Genomic DNA, 26,144 nt, shown 5'->3' with positions numbered 1-26,144 from the left:
CCCTGCCCACCCCCCCACCAGGATTTTGGGGTGAAAGGAGGGGGGGGGGGGCTTTGTCCCCTGTGTCCCCACCCACCCCGTGACACCAAGGTGTGACACCCGTGGACTTTGCTCCCTCTTTATTAGCAGGGAGGGGAGGGGTGTGACACCCCAGGGTGGGGGGGGCCCTGTCACATCCTTGTCACCCCCCTGTCACCCTTTGTGTCCCCTCCTGCCCCCCCCCCTCAGTGGCTTTTCTTCTCCTTCTTCTCTTTGGGTTTCTTGTGGGGTTTGTCCTTTCTCTTGTGCTCAGGGTCATGGTGCTGCAGGGTAGGGGGGGTTAATTATTGGGGGGGGGCCCCACAGGGCTGTGTCCCCCCCCCAGTGGGTGCAGGGGACAGCCCAGGGGGGTTTGGGGTGCAGGGGAGAGGGGGGGTGTCTCTGTCCTTACCTTCCCCTCATCGTCAGAGCTGGAGCTGGAGCTGGAACTGGAGGAGTCGGAGGAGTGGCCATCCTGGGGGGGCGGGGAGAGTTAAGAGGGGGGGCCCTGGTGTGCCCCCCTGCCCCCCCAGCCAGGGGGGGCCTTGGGGATTAAGGGGGATCTCCAGGCTGTGGGGTGTCAGGGTGTGGGGCCCTGGTGCTGTGGGGGGGCGGTCCTGGGGCTGTAGGGGGCTGGGGTCCCCAGGCCGTGGCAGGGGGAGCAGGACTGGGGGGGTCCCCAGAGCGAGGGGGGTCCTAGGACTGGGGGGGCATCCCCAGGACTTGGGGGGGGGGGTCCCCAGGACTAGGAGGATCCCTAGAATGGGTGGGGGGGGCTTAGGGTTGTGGGGTACCAAGGTTTGGAGTCCTGGTGCCATGGGGGTCCCCAGATTGCAGGGGGGGGGTCCCAGGGCCATGGGGTGCCAGGTTGGGGAGGGTCCCAGTTTGGGGGGGGTGGGTCCCAGGGCTGTGGGGTGCCAGGGTAGGGAGGGTCCCAGGGGGTTCCCAGTTTGGGGGGGGTCCCAGGGCTGTGGGGTGCCCAGTTTGGGGGGGGTCCCAGGGCTGTGGGGTGCCAGTCTGGGGGTGTCCCAGGGGGTCCACCCAGCCCCTCACCTTGTGCTTCTTGCCTGGCTCCTTGGGGTGCTTGTCCATGGTGGGGGGGGAGCTGCCAGTGGCTGCAGCGCCACCCCGGCCCCCCCGGGATTTTATGGGTGCTCAGGGCGGGGGGGGGACGGACCTTGCCCTGGGCGGCGCCTCCCAGGGCGGGGGGGGGGGGGGCAGGTGTATTTGCATGGGAGGGGGTCAAGTTCAGGACCCCCCACCCACACCAGGGTCAGTTCTGGCCATTACCCCCCCCCCGACACCCCAATTTTCCCCAGCAGGTTGGGGGGGGGAATAGGGGGAACCCCACTCCCCTCCCCCATGTCCCCCCACCCCAGGGCAGGTCCCAGATCCGGCCCAGCCAGGGTGGGGCCATGGGGTTTGTCTGTGCTGAGCCAGCAGATTTGGGGTGCTGGGGGGGGGCTCACACACAGGAGGGGGTGCTAGTGCCCCCCCAACCCCTACAGGGACCTGGACACCCCATTTTACCACCCCTCCCCAATAAAAGGGGCTTGGGGGGGGGTCCCAGCCCCATCAGAGCTTTCCCCCCTCCCCATGGTTGAGCCTCTCAGCCCCCCCCAAACATCAGGCACTTTCAGGGTGCCCCCACCCCCAAAATCTCGAGCCCCCCCCCCGCAGGGTGGTTCACATTTCCTTTTATTCAGAAAAAAAAATCCCTCTAACGTATAACCCCCCCCCAAAAAATTCATCATTAACCCCTAAATCTGATTAATTCACCGCAACAATCACAAACACCCCCCCCCACCCCAAAAAGCAAGGGGATGGGGTCCCCTAACATCACTGGGACCCCCCCTAAATCACTAGGGCCTCCCCAAAAAATCACAGGTACCACCCAAAATCACTGGGACCCCCCCAAAATCACTGGGACCCCCCCCCAAATCACTGGGACCCCCCCCCAAATCACTGGCAGAGGGTCCCAGCCCCCTTGGGTCCAGCCGGCCGCTGAGTCCAGGTGGGGAGAGCCAGGGAAGGGGGGCAGAAACCTCCCACCATGGGGGGGCGCTCTGTGTTTGGGGCAGGGAGGGCTTTAACCCCCCCCCACCCCCACTAGCGATTCCCCCCAACCCTCTTTTTCTACAAAAGACTTTAAAAAAAAACACCTTGAAAAAAAGAGAGAAATAAATGTAAGGCAGTAGTGAGGTGCCCCAAAGGCACCCGAGGAGTCTTTCTTGGGGGGCGGGGGGCCCACAGAAGGGGTGCCCCCCCCTCAGAGGGTGTAGGCGTTCTTCATCAGATACTCCTTGTCGTCCCTGGGGCTCCAGCCCATCCCCATGCCCGGCAGCTCCGTTTTTTTCCGGCACGTCTTGAAGGTGATGTCGGTCACATAAGCCAAGAGAATGGCTGCCAGGATGGCCAGCAGCAGCCCCAGCACCAGCACTGCGGGAGCCCCCCCCCCAAAAAAATACGTGAGAGGTGACGTTACGGTGTCCCCGTGTCCCCGGGGGAGGAGGGGAGCGGGACCCCGCCAGCGTTTACCTTTCGTAGAGAAGAAATCGCCGTGGAAATGGGCACCGGCGCCAGCGTCGTCTGCGGGGAGGGAACCCGGGGTGAGGTGGGGGGCACGCAGGGATGTCCCCAGGGCCACCTGGGGAATGTCCCCCCCCCCGGTTTGTCCCTCACCTGCTTTGGGACCGCAGCGGCTTAAACATTCCTCCTCGCTCTGGTGGTTGTTCTGATTTCCCCGGCAGCCGCCGTAGGTGAACGGCCGGCACGTGCGGTTGCCCGGGCTGTAGTACCAGCGCAGGAAGGAGGCACGGCACGGGCCCGTCACCGGGGGGAGGGCGCAGTACTCTGGGGGGGGGATTTGGGGGGGCACGTTGGGTGTGGACCCCCCCCAAATTCTCCTGGTGTCCCCCAGGGAAAGTGGCGGGGGGGGAAGGTTCGGTAGCAGGGGAGGTTTTACCGGTGGAGTCGGCGCGGGTCTGCTCAGCGTGACGCTCGGGTTGCTTCGAAGCTGGGGAAAATGATAAAAAAACCCCAAAAGGACCCAGTTTGGTGGGTTATTTGGGGGTGTTTGACAGCAAAACAAGCAAAAAAAAACCCCAAAATGGCCCAATTTAGTAGGTTATTTTGGGGTATTTGATGCCAAAACAATTAAACCTCCAAACGACCCAATTTGGGGTTATTTTGGGGTGTCTGACACCAAAACAATACAAAGGAACCCCAAATGACTCAGTTTGGTGGTTGATTTTGAGGTGTTTGATGCCAAAACAATAAAGAAAGCCGAAACAGCCTAATTAGGTGGGTTATTTCGGGATTTTTGATGCTAAAACAATAAAATAATCCAATTTGGTCGTTTATTTTGGGGTTTTTGTTTGACACCAAAACAATGAAAAAACACCCCAAATGACCTGCTTTGGTGGGTTATTTTGGGATTTTTGGCCCCAAAACAATCAAGTCACCCAATGTGGTCGGTTATTTGGGGGTATTTGATGCCAAAACAATTGCAAAAACCCCAAACGACCCAATTCGGTGGGTTATTTTGGGGTATTTGATGCCAAAACAATAAAAACACCCCAAAACGACCCAATTTGGTGAGTTATTTGAGGATATTTAACGCCAAAACAATATAACACCCCAAAATAACCCACCAAATTGGGTCGTTTTGGGGTGTTTGACACCAACTTGAGCGTTGAAGCCGCCCGAGGTGGTTCCCAGGGGGGTCGGGGTGAGGGGTTTCTCCCAAAACGGGGCGCAGCGGCACCGGCGTCCGCAGCCACCGCTGCTCTCCTCTCGCGGGGGCCGGCCCCGGGGGGGCTCAGCACCGTGTCCCCCCCCCCCCCCGCCGTGCCCGTACCCCCGCCAAGGCCGCAGCTCTCCCGGCACTCCCGCTCCGTGAGGAAGCTGTTGGCGTTGCCCTCGCAGCCGCCGAACACGAAGCTTTGGCACGAGCCGGCGGTGACGTTGAACCACCAGCGCGGCATCGACGCCCGGCACCGTCCCACCGCCTTGGGCAGCGCGCAGAGCTCTGCGGGGGGAGGGACCCGTTAACCCCCGCGGCCGAGCCCGTGTGCCCCAGGATAATAAAGCCAATAACAGGAAGAAACCCAATCAATCAGAAACCCAATCAATCAGAAACCCAATCAATCAGAAACCCAATCAATCAGAAACCCAATCAATAAGAAACCCAATCATAGTAATAAACCAACAATAATAAGCCAAATAATACAAACAAATCAACAATAACAAACCCAATCAATAATGGCAATAAACTGCCAAGAATAAACGGAATAATACGAATAAACCAAGAATAAGCTGAGTAATATGAATAAACCTCATAGTAATAAGATGACAAGAACACACCCAGTAATAGTAATAAACCAACAATACTAAACCAGGTAATACAGATAGGCCAAACAATAAGAATAAACCGAATGACACGAATAAACCGACAACAACCAACCGAATAAACCGAATAAACCGACACTAATAAATCGAATAATATTAATAATAAACTCCCCCAGAGGTCACGACCCCCTCAGGGGCCTTATAGAGACCCCCAGGAACCCCCAGAGCGCTTCAGAGCCCTCCTCGACGCTGTGACCCCCCCCAAAACCCCCCCAGGGACCCCCCCGGAGGTCAGGACCCCCTCAGTGCCCCCCCTAAACACACAGCCGCCCCTCAGGAGCCTTCAGAGCCCCCCCCCAACCCCTCCCCGGAGGTCCTGACCCCCCCAGGACTCTCAAAGGCCTCGACCCGTCCCCGAGCCCCCCTCGGGATCCACCCCCCGGGCTGGGCCCCGCCCTCCAAGGCCGCGGCCTCTCCCCCGAGGCCCCCACAGGCCGCCCCCCCTCCCCGGGTCCTGCCGGCGGCCGTTACCGAGCGGGGGGCGCCCGTTGGGGCCGGGCCGGGCCTCGCTGACGGTGGCCGCGGGCAGGAGGAGCAGCAGCAGCGCCGGGAGGAGCCGCCCAGGCGCCATGGCGACCGCCGCTACGTCACGCAGGTGCGCCCCGCCCGCCTACGTCACACAGGTGCGCCGGCCCCGCCGCCAAGCTCCGCCCCCCCCCGCCCCGCGGCGCACAGGTGCGGCCTGCCCCTGCGTCAGGCCCCGCCCCTTCGCCAGGCCCCGCCCCTCGTCAAGCCCCGCCCCTTCGTCAAGCCCCGCCCACCCGGGCCCTGCCGCCAAGCCCCGCCCCTTCATTTGCATGCCGCGCGGGAAAGGGCACCGCAGCCACGCCCTTTGGGGAGCTGGAGCTACAGGGCACTATAGGGGCTATAGGGTGAGGGGAGCTGGGGGTGCTATAGGGGGCGCTATAGGGGCTATAGGATGCAATAGGGTCTATAGGGTCTATAGGGTTCACAGGAGCTGTGTGTGCTATAGGGGCTATAGGGTTAGGGGAGCTGTGGCTGCTATAGGATGCAATAGGGTCTATAGGGTTCACGGGAGCTGTGGGGGCTATAGGGGGCTATGGGGTTAGGGAAGCTTCGGCTGCTATAGTGGCTATAGGGTCTATAGGGTTCAGAGGAGCTGTAGGGGCTATAGGATCTATAGGGTCTATAGGGCTAAAGGAGCCATGGGCGCTATAGGGGCTATAGGGTAAGGGGACCTGTGGCTGCTCTAGGATGCTATAGCGTCTATAGGGGTCACGGGTGCTGTGGGGGCTATGGGGGGCTATGGGGCTATATGGTCTATAGGTTCACGGGAGCTGTGGGCGCTATAGGGCCCTGTAGGATCTATAGGCGCTATGGGGCTAAGGGAGCCGTGGGCGCTGTAGGGCGCTATAGGGCTCTGCGGGGGGGCGGAGCGGACTCCCCCGCTATACCGCGACCCCCCCCCCCGCCCTCCCCACACCCCTCCCCCCGCACAGCCCCTCCCCCCGCCGGCCCCGGCCCCTCCCCCCGCCCCCTATAGCCACCGGCTTCCCCCGGCGCCGCGTCCCCAGCGATGGCCGCGAACCGCGTGGGGCGGCGGCAGGGGCGGGGGGGGTCCCCGGGCCGCTCCCCCGCTCCCCGGCGGCCCCAACCCCTCGCCCGGAGTCCCGGGCTCCACCGGCGACCGGCCAGGGTCACGGTCAAGTACAACCGGCGGGAGCTGCAGCGGCGGCTGGACACGGAGCAGTGGATCGATGGGCGGCTGGAGGAGCTGTACCGGGGGCGGGTACGGGGAGGGGGGGGACCGGGACGGGAACGGCACCGGGGACAGCACCGGGACCGGGAACGTGGATGGGAACGGGACCGGGACCGGGCATGGGAACTGGGACGGGGATGGCACCAGGAACGGCACCGGCACCGGCACCGGGACAGGGAACGGGAACCGGGTTGGCACCGCGACCTCAGGGCGCGCGTCCCGGCTGGAGAGAGCGACCGGGATGCTCGGCACCGGCACCGGCTGGGCAGGACCCAGGGGTGACACCGGGACCGCCGCCGGTCCCGAGTGACGATCCCCCCCGTGACGCTCAGCACCGGCCCCGGGGGCTCGGGTGTCCCCTCCCGGTACCGGACCCGGTGCCCCGTGGGAGCGACAGGGAGAGGACAGATGGGAGGTGGCACATGTCCCGTTACCCCGCTGGCCTCGGCCGGGGGTGGGGGGGAGACACGCGTGGGCGGGGGGCTGGGGACACGCGGGGGGGGCTGGGGACACCTGGGACACGCGAGGGGACACTGGGACACGCGTGGGGGGGTTGGGACACGCGTGGGGGGGTTGGGGACACGCGGGACACGTGGGAGGGGGTGGGGACACTTCCCTCTTCCACGCGTGGGGGGGGGACATGGGGAGGTGGCCTGGGGACACCCAGGGGTGTGTGTCCCCCCCGCTCGTGACAGGAAGGGGAGATGCCGGACGAGGTGAACATCGACGACCTCCTGGAGCTGGAGACGGACGAGGAGCGAACCCAGAGGCTGCAGGTCCGGGGGGGGGGGACACGACACACGACACCCCCCACGCGTGTTTTTTTTCGGGGGGGACCCGTGTGACAGCCCTCCCCACACTCACCCCCCCCTTCCCCACCCATCCAGGCCATCCTGAAGTCCTGCGCCGCCGACACCGAGGTACGCGCCCAGGGAGGGTGGGGGGTCCCGAATCGGGGGGGGGGGCACACAGGCGTGGGGTGGGCTGGGGACACGAGTGGGGGGGACACACGCTGCCACCCCCCCTCCGCCATCTCCCAGCTCCGGTTGCTCCAACCGGGCTTTAAAAGGGAAAAATATTTGGCTCCGGCTTCCTTCGGGGGGGCCTTTTCCTCCCCGTTTATCTCCGGCAGCGGCTTCAGGGGGGGAGTGACCTTAATTTCGAGGGGGGGGGGATTCCCTAATTAATTAACCTTCATTAACCCCCCCCAAGCAGGACTTCATACGCGAACTCCTCGCCCAACTCAAGGGGCTACCGAAGCAACAAGTCCTCCAGCACGCCAGCCCGGAGGACCCCAATTTCCCCCCCCCGTGACACCCCCACTTCCAGCACCCATAAAACTGGGGTGTCCCCCCCCTCCGGCACCCCACTGTACAGTATTTAAACCCACCCACCATGGAAATCCTTTGCCCCCACCTCCAAAATAAAAACCTCGCTGCGTCGCATGGGTGGGGGATGGTGGGGACCCCTTCCCCCAAAAAATTTGGGGACCCCCCCCCTAAAAAAACAGCCCCCCCCCACTCCCCACCTCCCTCCACCAGCTCCATATTTAGGCATGAGCCCAGCTCTGGCCCCCGGGGGGGGCACACACAGTGGGGGGGGCACACACACACGACACCCCCAAATTTGGGGACCCCCCCCAAAATTTGTGGCACTGCTGTGATGAGCTGCCCCGTTCTCAGCCCCCCCAGCTGTTTATAGAAGAATCCAGATGTTGGGAACATCTGGGCAGGAAGTGTGTCGTCCCCCCCTCGAGCTGTGTTCCCACGGGGGGGGGGGGGGCGGTAGGGATCCTGCCCCCTTCCCAAAGAAAAAGTGGGGTGCTGCCACCACCCCCCAAAGCTTGGACCCCCCCAAATCACTTTTATTGTGGGGAAGGGGCCAGAATTGGGGGGGGGGGTGATACTGGGAGTACTGGGGGGGGGTCTGGATGCAAAAGGGTTGGGGGTGGGGGGGGGGGTGTCCCCAAAAAGCCGCAGGGACACGGGGTTCATTGGGGGGGGGGCTGGGGGATTGGGGACCCCAGTGCAGGAGGGGACCCTGAAACCCCACCTGCCCCCCCCGGACACCCCAAAGGCTCCCCCAGATGCACCCCAAACCCCCCCCAGATGCACCCCAACCCCCCACCTGCACCCCCACCCCCCCCGTGCCCCCAAACCACCAGGTGTACCCCAAAACCCACCAGACACACCCCAAAGCCCCCTGGTACCCCCCAAACCCACCCAGATGCACCCCAAACCCCCCCGCACCCCGGAAGTCCCCCCATATCCCCAAACCTACCCCAAACCCCCCCATTGCCCCCCCAGGTGCACCCCAAAACCCCCTCACACACCTTAAACCCTGCCAGAGACACCCCAAACCCCCCCCTGCACCCCCAAAGTCCCCAGGCGCACTGCAACCCCCCCCTGCACCCCCAAACTCCCCCCGTACCCCCAAACCCCCCCCTGCACCCCCAAAGTCCCCAGGCACACCCCAAATTCCCCCCATACCCCCAACCCCCCCCAGGTGCATCCCAAAACCCCCTCAGACACACCTTAAACCCTCCCAGAGACCTTCCAACCCCCCCGTGCACCCCCAAAGTCCCCCCGTGCCCCCAAACTCACCCCAAACCCCCCACCTGCACCCCCAAACCCACCCCAACCCCCCCTCGTCCCCCAAACTCCCCCTGTACCCCCAAACCCCCCGGGCTCCCGCCCCTCAACCATCACCTCCTCGATGGGATTTACAAGTTATACCCCAAAAAGTGGAAGAAAAGGGGAAAAAAAACCCCAAAACCCCCAAATACGCATTTTTGGGGCAAACCCCCGGGATTTCCATCAACTCGACTCCGCACCAATATTTACACCTTTATTACAATCGTTTTTCTTCGAAACCTCCAGCGGGTGGGGAAAAAAAATACCCCCCTCCACCCCCGCCCCGCCCGGCTTCGATCGCTGGTTTTGTTCTTTTCAAAAATCCTTACAAAATAAAATAAGAAATTTTACAAAAAAGTTCCGTTTTTTGCCCTGCTCAAAGCAACTCCCCCCCCCCCGCCTCTCCCCGGCGCTCCACACGCCGAGGGATGAATATTTCGGCGCGAAAAACCCGTCGGGAATCAGAAGGAGCGATAAAAAAATGAGTTTAGCGCTGACAAAATCATTATTTTTGAGGGGGTTTCGCACTCCTGGCGGTTCCCTCGAGCGCCCGTTGCTTGAAAATGTGTTTTTTCCCCAAAAAAAAGGGTTTCCATGTGGTTTTTTTTCCTCCTCAGTGATTTTTCCAAGCGGGAAAGATGACTTCTACCTCTCTTGGCCACGAAAAAAAGGCGGCGAGAGCTTCCTGCCCTTATTTTTGGGGCAAAAAAACTTCTTTTTAGGTGCAAAATACGAGCGAGATCTGGTTTGTGATGAATAATTTGATGTCAGTCATACAAACTGGTGATTTTTCTTCTTTTCTTTCTTGGGGGGGGGAGCTTTTTATAGGGGGGGCTGTAAATATTTCATCACCTTCTCAGGGATTCGAAGCCCCCGGTTGAAAATCTCCAAGAAACGGCATAAAAATATTTCCTTCCAAGCCAAAAAAATATCAAAAGAAACCAGAAACGCCCCCTCCCCGCGAGGACAAAAGCTATTTTTTTTTTCTTTTTGAGGGTTTTTTCATGGTTATTCCTGTTGGCCACAGCAGAACTTCATGAAAAAAAAAATAAATACAAAGATTTTTAGCGAATTCCGGCGTAAAAATTAACACGAGCGACGCGGGGTTTTTTTTAAAGGAGGAAATTCCGAATCGTGGTGGTTTTTCCCTCCCTGAGCGGAGCCGGGGTTTGAAACGCGGAGCTTGAAGGATTTATTTCCCCCCCCAAGGATGATTTTTATTGGGGTGTTTGGGGAGGGAAATAAAAAATAAGCGCTAAAATAAAGTAAAGGAGGGAAGAGGTCGCTGCTTCTTTTGAAACGCGATTTGGGGAAATTCGCTTTAGTTCCCGGCACAAAGCGGGACGTGCAGACGGCGACTGATGGTGAAAGCGAGCGCGAAAAGGACTTAAAAAGGATGAAAATAACCCCAAACAATAACAAATGACCAACGCGGCGCTGCACGGAGCAGAGTCAGGTTTTGGGGTGGGTTTTTTTTAATACTACTGGCAAAAAGGAGAAGCCGTGGGGTCGAACCCCTTGAAGACATCTTTAAGGGAAGCGGCGTCCTGCTGCTCGCCGTCCTGAGCCGGGCTGTTCCCCGCGAACGGGCTCCCCGCCCCCGATTTGGTGCTTTGTTTAACCATGCCGTAAACGGAGGGAACCGGGAGGTTGTGGACGCCGGGCTGGGGGGCCGGTTCTTGGGTGGGGGGGCCGGCGGCGGCGGCGGCTTTGGGACGAGGGCGGTTGTAGCTGTTGTACCTGTCCGTAGCGGGTTCGGTATTCGCCTTCTCCGACTCGGGCTGATCCAACGCCGAACGTCGGGTAAAAAGAGGCTCCTTGGTTTTCCCGATGGTTTTGGCTGAATCGGAAGCTTTCGAGGCTGAACTAACGTCGGCAGGAGGCTCGGAAGCTTTGCCAGCCGAGCTCGGAGTCCTGGGGTCGTATAAACTGATGGCGCTCAACACGCTGCTTTGCCCGCTGCCTTTGCTCAGCCCGCCGGCCGTCAGCAGCCGAGGGTCGTAGGGAGCGATGGCCGGGGCGGCGTCGCCGACGGACGTCAGCTCCGCGGTTTTGGGAGCTCTAGAAATACCCGTTTCGGTGGATTTTTGTAACCGGGGATCGGCCGGGGCTTTCCGCATCCGAGGGTCGCTGGGTTTGTCGCTCTGGCTGGAGGACGGGCTGCCGGCGGCGTTCACAGTCTTTAATATCCTCGACAAGAGCTCGAAATCGGGGAGACCGGCGCCCGCCGAGGAACCGGCGTCCCCCGGCGCGGTCCCTCCCCTCTGCCTGGGATCGGCGAGGCCCGTCTGAGGTCTGTTCAGACGCGGATCGAGGGCAGGCATGGACTGAAGGGCAGCCGGGACGGGAATAAACTCTTGCTTTGGGATGGGTAACGGAATCAGATCCTCCGGGCTCCACAGGATCATCCGGGCGAAGTTGGGCTTGTTGAGGACGACGTCTTTCTTGATGTGACTGAACTGCTGCAGCTGAGAGCGGGGGTCCCGCAGGGAATGGCTCGGGAGAGCGTCTAAGGGGATGTTGACCGGTTTATCCCGTAAAGCCCTTTCCCCTTCCTCCTCGTCGGGGAGCAGGGGGGGTTTCTGACCGCTGATGCCGCCGGAATGAGGAGTTTCTGGTTTGGGGACGGAGGAGGGAATGTGTCGCGCGAGTCTGGGGTCGGTGGGTCCTGAATCGCCGGGGAGAGACGGAAGGGAGAGGTCTGCGTTTCGGGAAAGCCTGGGATCCCGTAAGCGCGGATCGGCAGGACGGGCGCTCCCTCCGGCCTGGGGTTTTTGCAGGCGAGGGTCGCTCACGCCGGACGCTGCTCCCATTTCTCCGTGGGAGGCTTGGGCGTGAGGTCTGCCGGAGCTTTGCTGCCTCAGGGTTTTTAATATGGAGGTGACGCTACTTCCACCATCATCTTCGTCACTGGAATACCAGTTACCGGTATCGCCTGGGAGGAAGGAGAAGAGAAAGCAGCTGGTAAAAGGTAACTACAGCACGGGCAAGCTGTGACGCCAACGAGGTCCCCAGAACGTGTCCCCTCTTAACGCTGCTCAAATTCCCAACCGTCCCCAGGGTTTTGCCGAAAGGGGGGAGAGTGCGCGACAGCCTCGGCCTCCCTGCTCTCATTCCCATCCCCCAAATTACCCAAGAGCCATTAAGCATCTCCTCTCTTCCTCTTCCTCCTGTCTGCAGCAGACTCCACATTCACCACAATTCACGCCAGCAGCCCCTAACCTCCTTCACCTTCCGGCCAGCCGTTCCCATTTCTTCGGCAAACGCTTCCTCCACCACTGAGACACTCTTACGAGACCTGAGATTTTCTCCGAGGTGCTCAGCACCTCCTCGTTCCCTAAATTATTCTTCCCCGACACCCTCATTTCATCAACAGCCCCCTTCTTTTTCAAAAATCACACCTCTGGGTGGGTAAAAACTGCAGGAGATCCACATTATCCCCCCCGACGCGCGCGGCTTTGAACGGAAAACGTCCTCTTTAGCCACTTGCCTTCCTCATTTTCGCGTTCTTGCTTATGGCTCTCGGCTAATCTCCGAGCTCTCTCCTCTTCCTCTTGCTGCTTCTGTTGGATTCTCAAGTAAAGCGCTCTCTGCGCCGACGGCATGAAGTCGGGGATGCTGCCCGGCGGTTTCGGTAAGCCGGGCGGGCCTCCTTCACACAAGGCGTCGTGATCCAAGGAGGGATCAGGGTACATGTGCTCCCCCGGAGGCACCTCCATATCCTCGTAATCACCGTAATCTTCTGCAGAGGAAAAGATCATCACATGTTAGAAGAAAATATCAAAAGTTGCAAAAAATAACCCAATTTTTCCCCCTCTCTCAGCCTGCCGCTGTGCCCGGGCATCCCAGGAACAACTCGTCTCCGAGCCGGCACATTCAGCAAAGCACCGAGGAGCCGATCCCGGCAGGTTCCTCGGGACGTACCTGGGTCTCCCATCATGCCGTGATCCATCTCCAGACCTTCTTGTTGCTGGTAGAAATTATCATAAAACCCTTGCGCTGGTGGCATGGGCGGCATCATGCCGGAGTGGGGGGAATCATCCGGTCCGTAGGGCATCATGGGGGGGCCGGGACCCATCGGAGGGCCGGGATTCATTCCCGGGCCCATGGGCATATCGGGGTGCATGTCCGGGTGCATGTCGGGGTGCATGTCCGGGTGCATGTCAGGATGCATGTCTGGGTGCATATCGGGGTGCATATCGGGGTGCATGGGTCCAGGCATCGGTCCTGGGGGTCCTCCCGGTCCAGGGAACCTGGGGGGAGGTGGACCTGGGTGCCTGAAAGAGAAAACCAAAGCAAATCTGCTTTAACGTGCGCAGCACCCGCGCCAGACCCAAAAAACGGGAGAGAAAGTTCTTTTCCACACGCTCACGTCCACCGTCGGCAGCGGCGTCGGGGCAGAGCTCCTCGTTCCGACACAAAAATCCGCTGTCCCCGTCCCTGTCCTCGCTCCCTGGAGACGGTGACACTCACCTCACGCCCAGCTTCTCCGCCAGCTGCCCGGTCGGTCGTACGACGATCTCGAAGAGCGAAGGAATCTTTTTGTACATGTCCTGTTGTTGTGGCGACAGAGGTTCGTGCATCGGCGGCGGCATCTGCGGCCCCGGAGGTGGAAGAGGTGGCGGCGGAGGGGGAGGAGGACCCCCGGGCATCGGTCTCCCGTTCGGAGAGTTTGGAGCCGGCGGCCCGGGAGGACGAGGAGGTGTGGGCAGCAAGCCCACCCCAGGGGGTGGTTTGGGGAGAGGATTGATGCCTTGTTTCTTTAGCTCTTCGACTTCTTTCTCATCTTCTGCGCCTGCTTCTGCATCATCCGCCAGCATCTGAGAAGATAAAAGGAGTAAGAATGGATCTGTGGAGCTCCAGAAAACCTCTCCCTCCCTTTCCATTTGCAGGATCTGCCTCCATGGAAGAAAAATAAGAGGGTGAACCTGTGTTAACACCCCACTATACCTTGTCCAGAAGCTCCCGCGTCTCCTCCGTGAGCGGATCATGGGAAAACATGCAGTCATCCCCGTTGATACAGTTGCCCGTGGTGTGGAACAGCTTGCAAGGGAAGTCCCGTATCATTTATTAAGGAGAAAAAAACCCCAACAGGGAGTTACTACAAGTTCTTCCTACAGCCAGAGGGGCAATAGATGCTGCTCGCTTTGAAATGCAGCTCTCGACGCAGAGAATTTTTGCGGTCGCGACACTGGAATTCAACTGCCGTCACCACACACAGCCCAAATCCCTTTCTGCTTTGTGTTCCTGAAGGCGCAACGGCCACAAAGCTCAGTTCTCCAACAGGAAAGGTGAGGCTAAGAAGGAACCGGGAGGTTCAGCCTGTCTGCGGAGGATGTGTTACCCAGGAACGACCTTTTTTTTCCCCCCCCGCCCCTCCACGTGCATCTATGAAGAGTAAATGAGACCGATTGAAGGCTGCCTTAATAAAATAGTCAAAAAAAGGATATCATGCATGTAAGGGCAGTTTTCAGCCCTGGCGCAGTAGCCGGTGATGTAGAACTTGCACAGCTCCCGTTTCTTTGGTAGTTCAATGTCGTGACTGAAATTGCAGTGGTCGCCCTGTTCAGAAAACAAGAGGACAGCGTGTTGGCAGGTGGGAGGGCGAACACATCCACTGGCAGCCCAGAACACGCCTAGGACAGACAGGAAGGCAGGTACACTTTACAAAACACGCTTTGTAGGCACGAATCCCTCCCCGAAATCGGTTAAAACCTGGATCTTACGCTTCAGTGACGGTTCCGCGCGCGTATAAAGACACACACATACATATTTTTGAATTCTCCCCTTACCCAGGTGCATCTGCCTTCCACAAAGTACTTGCAGATCACTTTCCCTTTCTTATCTGACTGCTGGTGGGGTTTGTCGTGGTCGTTCCGCCGGTAATTTCCACCGCCTCCTCCGTCCTATCGGAAGCACGTTACGTTAGTTGAGGAAGAATTCGAAATACAAAGTGACAGATCACAGGAGAGAAATGAAAACTCGCGGCCGTCTCCGAGAGGGAACAACACGGAGGTCTGGGGTGAAAAAGGGAGGCAAAGATGAGCGTGCTGAGCCTAGCAGGCTCCTGAGCATGGCTCGAGGGAGCTGTCAGCGGACCAGAGCCCAAAACATCCATCTCCTTCAGAGACGGGACAGCTTTTGTGGATCCTGGGGCAGATCCCTTTGGATTTTTCACTCCTGCAAAGGTTTTCTTCGAAACCTGACAGGATTTACAGAGGGGGATGGAGGAAAGGGGCGCACCCAGCACTGCAGCGAGCCATTCGACGACAGAGTGCTACTTACTCCCATGTCGTCATCGTAGTAATCGTCGTCTTCGTTCATTCCACCCCCTTTCCCCATTCCGCTTCTGTTTCCTCTGCCTCGTCCCCTGCCCATTCCTTTGTTTCCTCTTCCTCTGGGGCCACGACCACGTCCTCGATTTAAACCTGAAAGACACCCCCTCGTTTCTAATCCCTCTCCTTCCGTAAAACGTGCGAGAGAGCAGAAAGCGGGGACCACCCCAGCACAGCTCGTGACCCCACTCACCCCGTCCACGGTTCTCCTTGCTCCTGCGATACTGGTTCAGCTCTTTCGAGTAGTCGTCGTACTCGTCGTCGCCCATGGGCTCCTCGTTGTCGCAGTACTGCAGACGAGAAAGAGCGGCGCCTTCAGCGAGCGGGGGTGAAGCGCAGCCCCGCTCCCCCTCAAACACAGGTGTCCCGGTGGTGAAAAAAGAACCTTCTCTCGCCTCCGCGGACCCCCCAGAGACTCAGCACTTACTTCCATCTCTTCGCCATACATTTCCTCCTCTTCCTCGGGGCGGTCACCTCTGCCTCGCCCTCGGTTCCCTCGGCCCATGCCTCGGCCTCCTCTCATTCCCCCTCTGCCACCTCGCCCTCGGTACCCTCTGCCTCGGCCACGGCCACCTGGCGAAGCAAAGGGACGGGGTCAGCTTTGCGCTGCATTTCACCCCTCAGGTACATTCAGACAGCACAACAATATGCCACACGAGGAAAAAGAAATAATAACCTTTCAGTACGGCATTACCGGCACCTTAAAACCTTGTTTCTAAGTCAATTAGGTTTTAACACGCTAAGAGAATGGGTTTTTAAGAAGCCAAATGATAATCTTCTTTTTTAAAAAAACACCACTGTGTGACACGTCAGCTGCTGCACAGGGACATGAGGTGGGTAACGTAAATCTGTGGACACCAGAAGTGATGCTATCAGACTCGCTACGCTATCAGTCGACTTCATTTTCCTTTCAAATACAGGTTTTGTTTTATTTTATCCATTTTCAACCACTTGCATGCTTTTAAAACAACCTACGCTCCCAAGAATACGGCTTATTTAAAACTTTAAATTCTCCACAGGGAACTGAACTTTCCCCTCGGAGTGGAAAACACTAAAAACCACTTTTTCTCTGTCACAAACTACCACTGATGAGCGATTTAGGCCACTGCAGCTGGCTCTCCGCAGGCAGGGCTTTGTGCAGGCAGGACAGTTCCCCTTCAGGAAGCTTCCTGCACGTGTCGGGCCTTTGGTCGCAGATGAGCTAAACGAGCTGCAGGTAACGAGCGTCAGAGCTAACGGTGCAAAAACAGAACGTTCAGACGTACCTCGCCCCCGGTGAGAGCCTTCCTTCGCTCGCCGGTATTGATTCAGCTCTTTTGCAAAGTCATCGTAATCCTCCTTCCCTAAACCTTCGTCCTCTTCCCCCTCGTACTGACCGTACTCCTCATTCTCGTAATCCTCGTACATGCCGTAATTCTTGCTCTCCATTTTCGAGTAGCTCTTCTTTGGCATGGGAGCGCCGTGAGAGGACGGGTACTGCTGGTGGGACTTCGGGAAAGGCAGAGAGGTTAGCGATGAAGGAACGTATCAAGCTTAATATAATGACTTAATTTTTTTAAATTATTAAAAAATAAAACCCCTAAATAACAGGTAGGTGAAAAATAAACAGGGTAAAGGACCAGAGCCAAAGCTCTGGTCGTAGATGGAGCTAGTAGGTGGCTCATAGACGGAGCTCAAAGCTTGCAGCGGAGAGCAGCTCCCCCCGTCCCTGTGCGCTGGCAGGTACTTACGGAGGAGTAGGGAGGGCTGTATTCCCTGTATTTTCTGTGTCCCTTTTCCCCAGGACTGAAGTCCGAGTCCTCGCTGTAATCAGAGAAGTCATCGCTGGAAGAAGCGTGGCGCTGCAAGGCGAGGAAAAGAAGCGATGCAATTTTACTCCAGGCCAGCTCTAGCTCTGACACAACACATCTAAGGCTCCCCTTTTTTTAGGAAACTCAATTTTTGATTAATAAAATCTTCGCAACGCTCACTGCATTACAAACTGGAAGCCCGTTAGCAGGTTATTTAACTGGTCTCTTAAGGAAGACAAACACAATACACCTTCCGTGCTCCAGAAATTCCTGGAACTTCAGTAACAAACGTCCTCAATTTTGCAAATCCAGCAGTTTGCAATCCCCTTCGAGTTACGAACGCTCACAAAGTAACTCCCTAAATAAAAAGCTCTGTTCTTCCCACTCTACGTCCTCAGACGGACAAGAGCACTGTGGCATTTTCATCCTGCCTGCAGACCCCAGTGCCCTGCTGCTGCGCTTGCCGGTCCTCAGAGGAGGAAGGCGTTAAGGAGCTGAACCCCAAGCAACCCTGTGAGCGCTCCCACCTTGCAATTATCGTTAGGGAAAGAGCCTCAAACTACCTGTAATAACGTTAGAGGAGGAATTCCCTGGAGCTACCTGACGGCAGAGGAAGGCAGATTGGGATCCCAGGGGAGCGCTGAAGCACGAGCAGCGCGTGGCTCACCTTGTGCTTGGATTTCCTTTTCTTCTTGGATCTCCTCTTCTCTTTCTCTCTCTCCTTCCGACGCTTGCGCTTCATCCGTCGATGGGCTTTCTCATCATCCGAATCGCTGTGATGCTTCTCCCCTTTCTCCTTCCGACTTCTCTCTTGAGTTTCGGAGGCATCCTGCATCTCCTCCCCTCCGTCGTCCTCCAGCTCCCCTTCTTCCAGCTCTCCATCCTCCCTGTAAAGCAGACAGAACCGTTTAATTCCCCTTATTAAAAAAAAACCTGCTTATTCCGCTCACCAGCCAGGCAGGCACTCAGCTCCCAGGTACCCTGGTTTTTAAATATCTGACAGCAAATACCGATTCTGTTCCCCTCTGCCACCAAAATCTGCTCGAGCTCCTGCTCAGCCTGGAGTTAAACACAGCGAAGAAGCCACCTCGCAAACAAGAAACCGTGGCCGCACCGTTATGGCGCTCAACTTTCACATGACATCAGTGCAAATCCACCCCGAGCATGGAAATCGGGGTTTTAATAAAACACTCGGCCCGCTCCGAGGACTGAAATTGGTGTTTTAACAGAGCAACGGGTCCTCTAGAAGACAACAAGTAAACATCACGTTGGTTTGCCAAATCGAGAACATGTGCCCACTTATTTCCACCTTCTCTTGGTACCGTTCACCCACAATCGTGATGATGAAAATCTGAAACTTCCTCAAGAGGATTCCCCAAGCCCCACTTCATTAAATTCAATTAAAAATTACTCCAAGAAACTTTTTACAACCTCGTAACGGGTTAAACGTGTAACACGGCACAAGTTCAATCAGCTCCCTTGCGTTTTCCCTTCTCTCCCAACAGGTCTCGAGTTTGTTGCTGAATGATTTTAAAACAAGAGTGGGGTCCCCTCCTCCCTTTTCACTTAAGTTATAATTAAAAACATAAACGCCGGCTTGTTTATTTGTCATGGCCGTTCACAACCAACCGGGAGGGTTGAAGGGCTTTAGGAACGGCATTTGGAAAAAGCTCTGCTGCATAAATGAGCTGACCTGTTGATAACCTCAGGTTACATTAAAAAAAAAAAAAAACAAGAAAAACTGAATTATTTCCCCAAACACGTTAAAAAACCTGCAAAAACCAGCATTAACAACCCCCGGGAAGCATCCTGGGGAGCTTTCGGCATCGTGGAGAGCAAAGCCAGCCACCCAGTCCAACTGTGCTGCAAAGCTCCCCTCGCTTTTGTGTGTGCTCACACCATTTTAATAACAGACCAGCTCCAAAATCAAGCTCACTTAAGCATTACTCGTGAAGCTCTTAAGCGTGACGCGTAACTCCTAGGTGCACACACAGGTTTTAGAGGCGAGCGTCAGCGGCGATGATTTTAATTGCAGGAAGGCAGCACCCTCCGGGTGTTTGTACCCAGCGAGATCAGCCTCAGAACAAACACTCACCCTCCGCACAACGCCGAGCAGAAGTAAAACCAGAAACAAACCAAGCTTATGGAAAGGAATTTCCATACCCATGGCTTTAAATACCTCAATAAAACTCCTCTCGAAGCCTCTCTCCTTTCCCTACAGGGCCAGGTTCACCAATAAACGGATTTCAAACAGAAATGCCACCAGGTTTCTGGATCCAGTTTCCAGCGACCTGCTGGCAGAGGACTAACGAGCACGGCGAAGCCAAACACCCGACGGAGCTCACGGCGGGCACGGGACAGGCTGGGAGGAAACGAGGAGCCGCTACCAAGCCCGCTGCGGCCCGATAAACGCCCTCACGCCGTGCGTCTGTGCCAATAAACGGCTGTTCCCTTCGGCATCGCTTCGTTAAAATCACATCATTTACCCTCTCCCAGAAGTCCCGGCTGACTGGGGATCGCCATCGCTCCCTGCCTTCCAAGTTGCCTTCAGAGAGGACGCTAACACCTTAACTGCAATTTTCAGGAGTGATAATTACCCTTGGTTTTGATAGTACGGGCGCTTTTACCCTGCCTTGAGGTCCTCTGGTCCCATATGAAGGCTTAGAGGAACCTACAGCCCTAGAGCCACATCCCAATGGACAATCGCATCATTAAATTCACTGTGGTTACAGAAACAAGGACCAAAAAGGCTCCCGAGAACAACAAGTACCAATTCTGCAGCCACCACCAGGATTATTTGAAAAGCACCAAGAGGTGGTACGAGGCCAAACCGTCCAAACAATCGCTGAGCTGTTTAGCAGATTAATATTAATTATTTAATCAACACACGTGTCTCCTAAAGAAGAAAAGTCTGAGAAATCATGTTTACGCAGACGCTTGATCCCAAACCACATCTTAAGATGGGCAATATCATCTCCTGCCATTTTTTAACTCCAGTTCTGCTGGATTTGAGTAGGTTTGGGCCAGAAACAATACACCAACCCCTCAGAGTGACCTGGGGGGTTTAATTAGCGCTGAGAAAGTGCTCTGAGAAGCGTTGGAGAAGTATTATCGAAGCAGCGTGTTCGCCTACGGGTTTAAAAGACCACAAAAACGGAGTCATTTGAAATAAAGAACAATTTCTAAGGCTGGATGGGAAAAAAATGAAATCAAAGTGACGTCGTGCATTTTGGGGGACGGCTCACTCTGGAGAGTTGCTGCAGGTACGCGGTGAAGGAGCCACGTCTGTTAAGCAGCTATCGGTATCACAGAAAATACTGACTGGGGGAAAATTGTTCCCCGAATCTGCGCTCATTTTGGGTTTTCCTATCGCTCCTGCCCGCCTGATCTACAGGGGATGGTCGGCCGGAGCAGCACAATCCTCAGCGCCGCGGTGATGACGCCTGGAAAAAAAACCAAGAGCCCTTTCCAACCGTTATCGTGCCACGGCCACAGCGCGGGGGCTGTGCTACGGGGGGAAGACAGTGGGAACGACTGAGTTATGAGAAAATTCAGTGGGGCTTTTTTGGCTACTCTGGCCACCGAACAGCAGCGCAAGCACTTAGATATTATCTTCAAATAAATAACATCACTTCATACAGCTGAGGCTTTGTGAAATTTGGAAACGAGCGTTAACGAAGTGACAAACAAGCGGCCTAGACGGCGGATTTACTGTCAGTTATAGCCTACACACCCTCCTAACCCTATTAAAAGGTATTATTGCTCCTTGCTCGTGACACCTGAAAGAAACCTTGTTGAAAATAAGCCTCTCGGCTCCCATCCTTGGAAAGGCACAAGTGGTTTTTGCTATTTTTAAGAAAAGAAAGGGCTTATCAGCTCTCACCTGCTCTATATACGACTGATGCGTACTTCAGAGTACCTTCTACACAATACCTCTATTAAGAAACCTCGATTTAAGACCCGACTTGCTGGAAGAAACCTTCCTTTACACGGCGGCTTTTTGCACAAGAGGTGCAGCTGACCGTGAAATCGCCCGCCCGGTGTGTGATCTGGTTTTGCCAGAGCAAATCCACGGGCCCGGGAGTGGGGAAGGGGGCTCGTGTACACAGGAGGATTTCGGTTTAACTTGGAGGAAAGCAAAGCACGGGGAGGGGTGAAAATGCTTTTTTTTTTTCCCTGAGGCTTTGAAAATAAAGCGCACACGCGCTGGAAGTCACCGGCTTGCAAATCCACGTGATTTAATCGCACGATAAGCGAATGGTTCGCTTCGAATTTGACGTGGTTTTAAGGAAAATGCTTGACGGCGATTTAAGCTGGGCACAGGCGTGGGTATCTTTAGGATAAACACCTCCTGCCTCAAGCTGGGTGACCGTGAGAGGTTAAAGCTGATTTTTAATAATCTGATGTATAGGATAGCGTAATCTGGGGAAGGGAGGATGGATCAGATAGCAAATTAAAATCATAAACGCAGTAAAACCAAGTAAAAAATGACAAATAACCACAAAGCAGCTGGCTAAGCTGGAGGGGGAGTGGGTTTGTTTTGTCGAGAGCGGGTCATGCTGGCTCAGAGCAACTCCCCACCACCTATTTCAGAGCAGGATTTAAAACCAGACCCCTCCCCACATACAAAAGGGCAGGGCTGCCTTAGGCCAGGCGTGTAGGTTTTGCTCATTCTCTGCGTTTTAAGGTTTTTTTAGTGCGAACGCAAGGCCGGGCTTTTCAGAGCGACCGCTACATCCAGCCAAAGGTTACATTAATCACACGTTTAATGCTTCAGCAGAAGTTTCCTGCCTCGCCAACAACTTGCTCGGAGGAAACGTTATCCTACCCCAGCATCACACCTGCACGACAGAGGAAAATCCTTCAGCAAGATCTCTATTCTTTCACCAAAACACTTGATTATTCCAGAATAATCCTAAAGGAATTAAGCTCTCCTCCTCCGGCCCGCCAGCGCGGCCGCCTTACATTTGATTCCAAGTGGAAAACCAGGGGAAAAGACATCAATCAAGAAATAAAAGCAGCGCCGCTTTGAAAGGCGGCGGGGCCATGCTGCCTCATTCAAACTGCGCGGACGGGGGCAGAAATCATTAAAATTTATCAGCTTGTTCTGTTTTCTATCTGCTTGGGGTTTTGGGGCTTTTTTTTTCATTATGGTAACAAATATATTGCATATATTGGTAAGAGGCTCGGAGAGAGATGCCTTTAGCCCACTCCTGGCTGTTAATCAGGGCAAATCCTCCTCCTGCCATCCCTAAAATCCACATTTTTAAGCAATGTTTCTACTCAGGAAAACTTTCAAGCGCTAGTTGGTCCCAGCTCAAGATTTCTCGACTCAGCTGCTAATTCTGCACCTCCTCTCTGCTCGCAGGTTAGCTCCTATCCGAATCCTTCAGTGAAATCCTAACGCTGAGCGCTGACATCCTTGCTGCCACAGCACGGCTGATGCCACAGCAACGGGACACGTCCCAGGCCCTGGAAAAAAAAAAGACTCCAGGGGTCTAGGATTTGCTTTAGTCCTTTCCTCTAACCCCGTACAACAAAGCCTCGCTCGCTCGACCCAAGGAGCCTCAGCCGAACAATTAATGCCCTTAGTGAAAAAAAAAAACCTGTCCCTGCAAAAAAAAAAAATCCCTGGTGGCTGCTTTGCTTGGCTGTCAGGAGTCGCTCCGAATTGCCAGGGAGCTACTTAAGTGATGTTAAACGCTCGCCTGCGTGTTTGCACGATTCAAAAGGTAATCTCGAGCAAACCGTGAACACTAGGAGGAGGTTAAGCCCGATTAAAAATGGGTCAGGGGAAGCAAGGCGTAAGAAAAAGGCTCCGAACAAGAAGTTTGAGTCCTGCTGCTAATATTTAACTATATAAAAAAAAATAATAAAATACTACTTGCTTTATGGAACCAGTCAACAGCTCCTGTAAACTTGGCAGCGCGACCTCTGGAAACTCGTGACATCCGAACAATTCCTGGTTCTTCCATCCCTCAAAAGGGAGAAAATTAACCTCAAGTTCTTCAGCTGCCACGTTTTTGTCTTTTATATCACATCTGTCCTTTCCAACTCATCTTGGTACGCATAAAAAAATCGCTTGCGCCGTTAGCAGTGGACAATTAAAAACCAGTCTGGATTTTTCCGGGATCAGGAGTAGAGGTATAAAGTTTAACATGTAGGTACATTTAGTAACACAACAGAACAAAGTTACTAATTGAATATATTATGGAGGGAAATCGATGCTATGAGGTCCTACTCTAAAACTAAAAACATTTTGGCCAGACCAGCAACTTTTGCAAGCTCTGAGAGCGAATCTTTGATTGAAGTGGCAAAAAAAAATATCCCAGCTTTATGATTTTGAGGTAAAGTTAAGCCGCAGAAGGTGCAGGGACCATAAGGGTCCCGTCACAAACATTTCAAAACAGCGACAAAAAGGCATAAAAGACATCACTGGATATTGTTTTATGTGAAAAGCCCTTTCTGGAATGCAATTAAACCTATAACGAAAAGCCTTCTGATTTGCTGTAACAAGTGCTTGTGTTATTTCACACTTTAAGCAGATGTACACACCTTTTTTCTTTTCTTTTTAGGGAATAAAGACAAGAGGGAAACAAACCACCACAATTTCACACAACTGTATCGGTGTGCTTAGAGGAAACTGGTTTTTTTTTTTTTTACACCTGAGAACAATGTAAAGTGGACGAAAAGGGGCAAAGTGTGTGATTTTGGTCTCCAGGAAAAACCAACACAAGAAATTAATTGGACGGGGAAGGGGGAGAAACACCCAACACTGTGCATGGTGTTCTTACTTCGAGCTCGAATCGTGTGCAGTTAGCCTGAGGAACAAACCGGAGCTTTTCATTAACGCACCTGATCGACAAAGGGGGGAAAAAAAAAGAGAGAGGGAGAAGGAAAATCGAGGCCGCTAACGAGGTTCGTTAAAACTGGGTGCTTGTACTGTACGTCACTACTTCAATTTTGCTAATTACATCCGACATGAGGCCGTACATGGGGATGGGGAGGGGAAAATGTGTGATGATGTTTGGGCAACGGTGCTTTTTTTGCCACCTTTTTTTTTTTCTTTCTTTTTGACACACTTTGGAGTTGTTTAACAAAACTTTTTTAACATTTTTTTTTTTTCCTGCTTTACGGCCAAACCCGCACCCAGGGGCAGCCGGTTTACAGTCAACGTAATGGAATGAGGATGGAGTTTGCAGACAAAGCAATGGATCCGCATCCTACGTCTAGATGGCATCAAGGGTCAGAGTGGGATGAGTTTTACCGAGGCATCGCGGTGCTACTTCACCTGGATACGTCACAACAGACATATTTGGGGAGTAAACTGTGTGCTTTTGTGACTTTTTCTGGTTTTTTTTTTTGTCTTTTAAACGTTCACATCGGCGGGGGGCACAGCTCTATGGGTCATTACAAAGGGGGAAGAATTCTGCTTGGTTTGTACACACACTCGGTTATCAACTCACTTCTTATATGAAACGGACCCTGCAGACGATCTCAGGACTTATTTGGCAGTGGGGAGAGGGCGGGGGGAGTGGGGGGAAAGGCAGGAAAAAGGTATAATTTAATTATTCAATAAAAGAGCTTACTTACCAACCCAACCCCTGCGTCACACGGAACACAAACCTCCTCAGAGACAAAGGCATCGCTAACGCATAAAAGCAGCTCCCTGCACTGCACACCTGCCCTCCAGGGGAGTGGGAAGGCAGCAAACCTCACTCTTTTTTTTCTGAAAATATTTTTTTTTTTTAAATCTTTTTTTCCCCCCAGATATACATACTTAAGCTGTTCATTTCTGCCGATACTTTCCGGCTATGTGGTTTCAACTAAGAAAAAAAAAAGTGCTAATAAAGGAAACAGCTAAAGTTATGTTTTGGGGTGGGGTGGGGAAGAAAGTGCTTTACATACATCTCAGAGGAAAGAGGGGGGTCCAGAGATATAGAGAGAGATATATATATTAAGCTTTTTAATACCTGAGAGCACTGGAAGTGAGCCTTTCTCTACCAAATGGGGGAGCGATGGAGGCTATTGCACCCCAAGACCCCCTCCTTGCCCCATACCCCCAACCCTTCCTACCCCCTCCTGCGCTCCCCTGTTTGAGCCAAGGAATATTTTTAAGAAGCAGCAGGAAGACAAAGGGGACCTTAACGAGGCCAGCGCTGCCCAGGAGAAATAACATCATTAAAGACCTCATTAAGGCCCCCCCCCCCCAAAAAAAAAGAAGCACCTAGCAGCCCCCCACAAGCAGCTAAGAGCCCCTCAAGGAGCTAGGAGCCCCTCAAGGAGCTAGGAGCCACCTCCAAGCATCTAGGAGCCCCCCCAAGCACCCAGGAGCCCCCCACCCCTCTCCCAGGCCTCCTCCAGACCCTCACTCCTCTCATAATCCGCCGCCCCCCCCATGGTACCCCCAGGCCCTGCTCTGCCCTCAGGGCCCGGCCCTACCCAGGCCTCAGCCCCCTCCTCTTCTTCCTCCTCCTCTTCCCTCAGCCTCCTGCTCTACCCAGGGCCCCCCCCTCCAAATATCCCCCGCTGTCCCTGCCTCTGTCCCCGCTTCCTCCTCCTCCTCCTCTGAGCCGCCCCCCCCCCCAAAGCCGGGCCTACCCCCCCCTGCCCGCCTCAGGCCTGCGCCCTGGGCTCACCTCGGGCCCCTCAGGCCTTACCCCCCCCCCAAACCCCCTCAATATCCCTCCCCCCCCCACCACCACCACCGCGTTTCCCACCCCCCTCCCCAAACCTGGTCCGGCGAGCCGGACAGACAGACAGAGGACAGACAGAGAGGCTCTCGGGAGAGGCGGTTACTGGACCTTTCGTCCGGGCCGTGGTGGTGTTGGAGCGGCGGCGGCGGCCGGGGGAGGCTGCAGCTGCCGCTGTCGTGGTGGTGGCAGGACGGAGAAGGGGGAGTGGAGTGCGGGCTGGGGGGGGAAGCGGCGGCGGCGGGGGGGACACTCGGGCTCTCCACGGCCATGGGCAAAGGGGTGGGGGGTTGCGGAGGGGGAGGGGGGGGGTGGCGAACAAGGCGGAGGCGGGGGGGTGGGCACAGTCACTGTACAGCGCGGGGGTCGGCTCGGCTCGGCTCGGCCCGGCCCGGCTTAACCGCCCGCCCCGCGCTCTACGGGCAGGCACACAAAATGGCGCCCGCCGTTACGCAGCCGCGCCGGGGCCAGCGCCCCGCACGGAGGCCGGAAACACCCGAGCGGTGGCGGAAACACCCGAGCGGTGGCGGAAACACCCGAGCAGT

At 55.6% G+C, this 26,144-nt stretch overlaps 3 protein-coding genes and 1 long non-coding RNA gene across 5 annotated transcripts; 1 reads left to right on the top strand and 3 right to left on the bottom strand.

Moving 5' to 3' along the window:
- Positions 1-104: 104 nt before the first annotated feature.
- LOC137673033 (uncharacterized) lies at positions 105-1,575 on the bottom strand. The gene is made up of 3 exons (XR_011049688.1): positions 1,072-1,575; positions 431-493; positions 105-302 (listed from the first exon to the last, which is right to left on the bottom strand). It is a non-coding gene; the product is annotated as an uncharacterized lncRNA (long non-coding RNA).
- A 630-nt stretch (positions 1,576-2,205) lies between these two features.
- Positions 2,206-5,056, bottom strand: SPINT2 (serine peptidase inhibitor, Kunitz type 2). The gene is made up of 6 exons (XM_068417465.1): positions 4,900-5,056; positions 3,878-4,048; positions 2,984-3,034; positions 2,701-2,871; positions 2,557-2,607; positions 2,206-2,457 (listed from the first exon to the last, which is right to left on the bottom strand). Exons 1-6 carry the CDS (start codon positions 4,997-4,999, stop codon positions 2,288-2,290), a joined length of 714 nt encoding a protein of 237 aa, XP_068273566.1. The 5' UTR covers positions 5,000-5,056; the 3' UTR covers positions 2,206-2,287.
- An 871-nt stretch (positions 5,057-5,927) lies between these two features.
- On the top strand, positions 5,928-7,550 carry LOC137672991 (protein phosphatase 1 regulatory subunit 14A-like). Of its 2 annotated transcripts, none has more exons than XM_068417461.1 (4): positions 5,928-6,178; positions 6,844-6,924; positions 7,036-7,068; positions 7,364-7,550. In XM_068417461.1, the coding sequence occupies exons 1-4, from the start codon at positions 5,966-5,968 to the stop codon at positions 7,460-7,462; spliced, it is 426 nt and encodes a 141-aa protein (XP_068273562.1). In that variant the 5' UTR covers positions 5,928-5,965; the 3' UTR covers positions 7,463-7,550. The 2 variants fall into 2 exon arrangements, with proteins under 2 accessions (XP_068273562.1, XP_068273561.1); XM_068417460.1 differs by having other exon boundaries at positions 7,361-7,550.
- A 1,436-nt stretch (positions 7,551-8,986) lies between these two features.
- On the bottom strand, positions 8,987-26,102 carry ZC3H4 (zinc finger CCCH-type containing 4). Its single transcript, XM_068417354.1, has 14 exons — positions 25,711-26,102; positions 17,574-17,793; positions 16,847-16,957; positions 16,382-16,604; positions 15,544-15,689; positions 15,310-15,406; positions 15,067-15,209; positions 14,574-14,687; positions 14,232-14,343; positions 13,732-13,841; positions 13,255-13,601; positions 12,706-13,058; positions 12,272-12,523; positions 8,987-11,716 (listed from the first exon to the last, which is right to left on the bottom strand). Exons 1-14 carry the CDS (start codon positions 25,869-25,871, stop codon positions 10,263-10,265), a joined length of 3,843 nt encoding a protein of 1,280 aa, XP_068273455.1. The 5' UTR covers positions 25,872-26,102; the 3' UTR covers positions 8,987-10,262.
- Positions 26,103-26,144: the final 42 nt, after the last annotated feature.

Source organism: Nyctibius grandis, chromosome 23, assembly GCF_013368605.1.
Source record: "Nyctibius grandis isolate bNycGra1 chromosome 23, bNycGra1.pri, whole genome shotgun sequence".
NCBI classification, from domain to species: Eukaryota; Metazoa; Chordata; class Aves; order Nyctibiiformes; family Nyctibiidae; genus Nyctibius; species Nyctibius grandis.
Note: the sequence above shows the minus strand (reverse complement) of the source record. Positions and strands in the feature narration are given on the sequence as shown.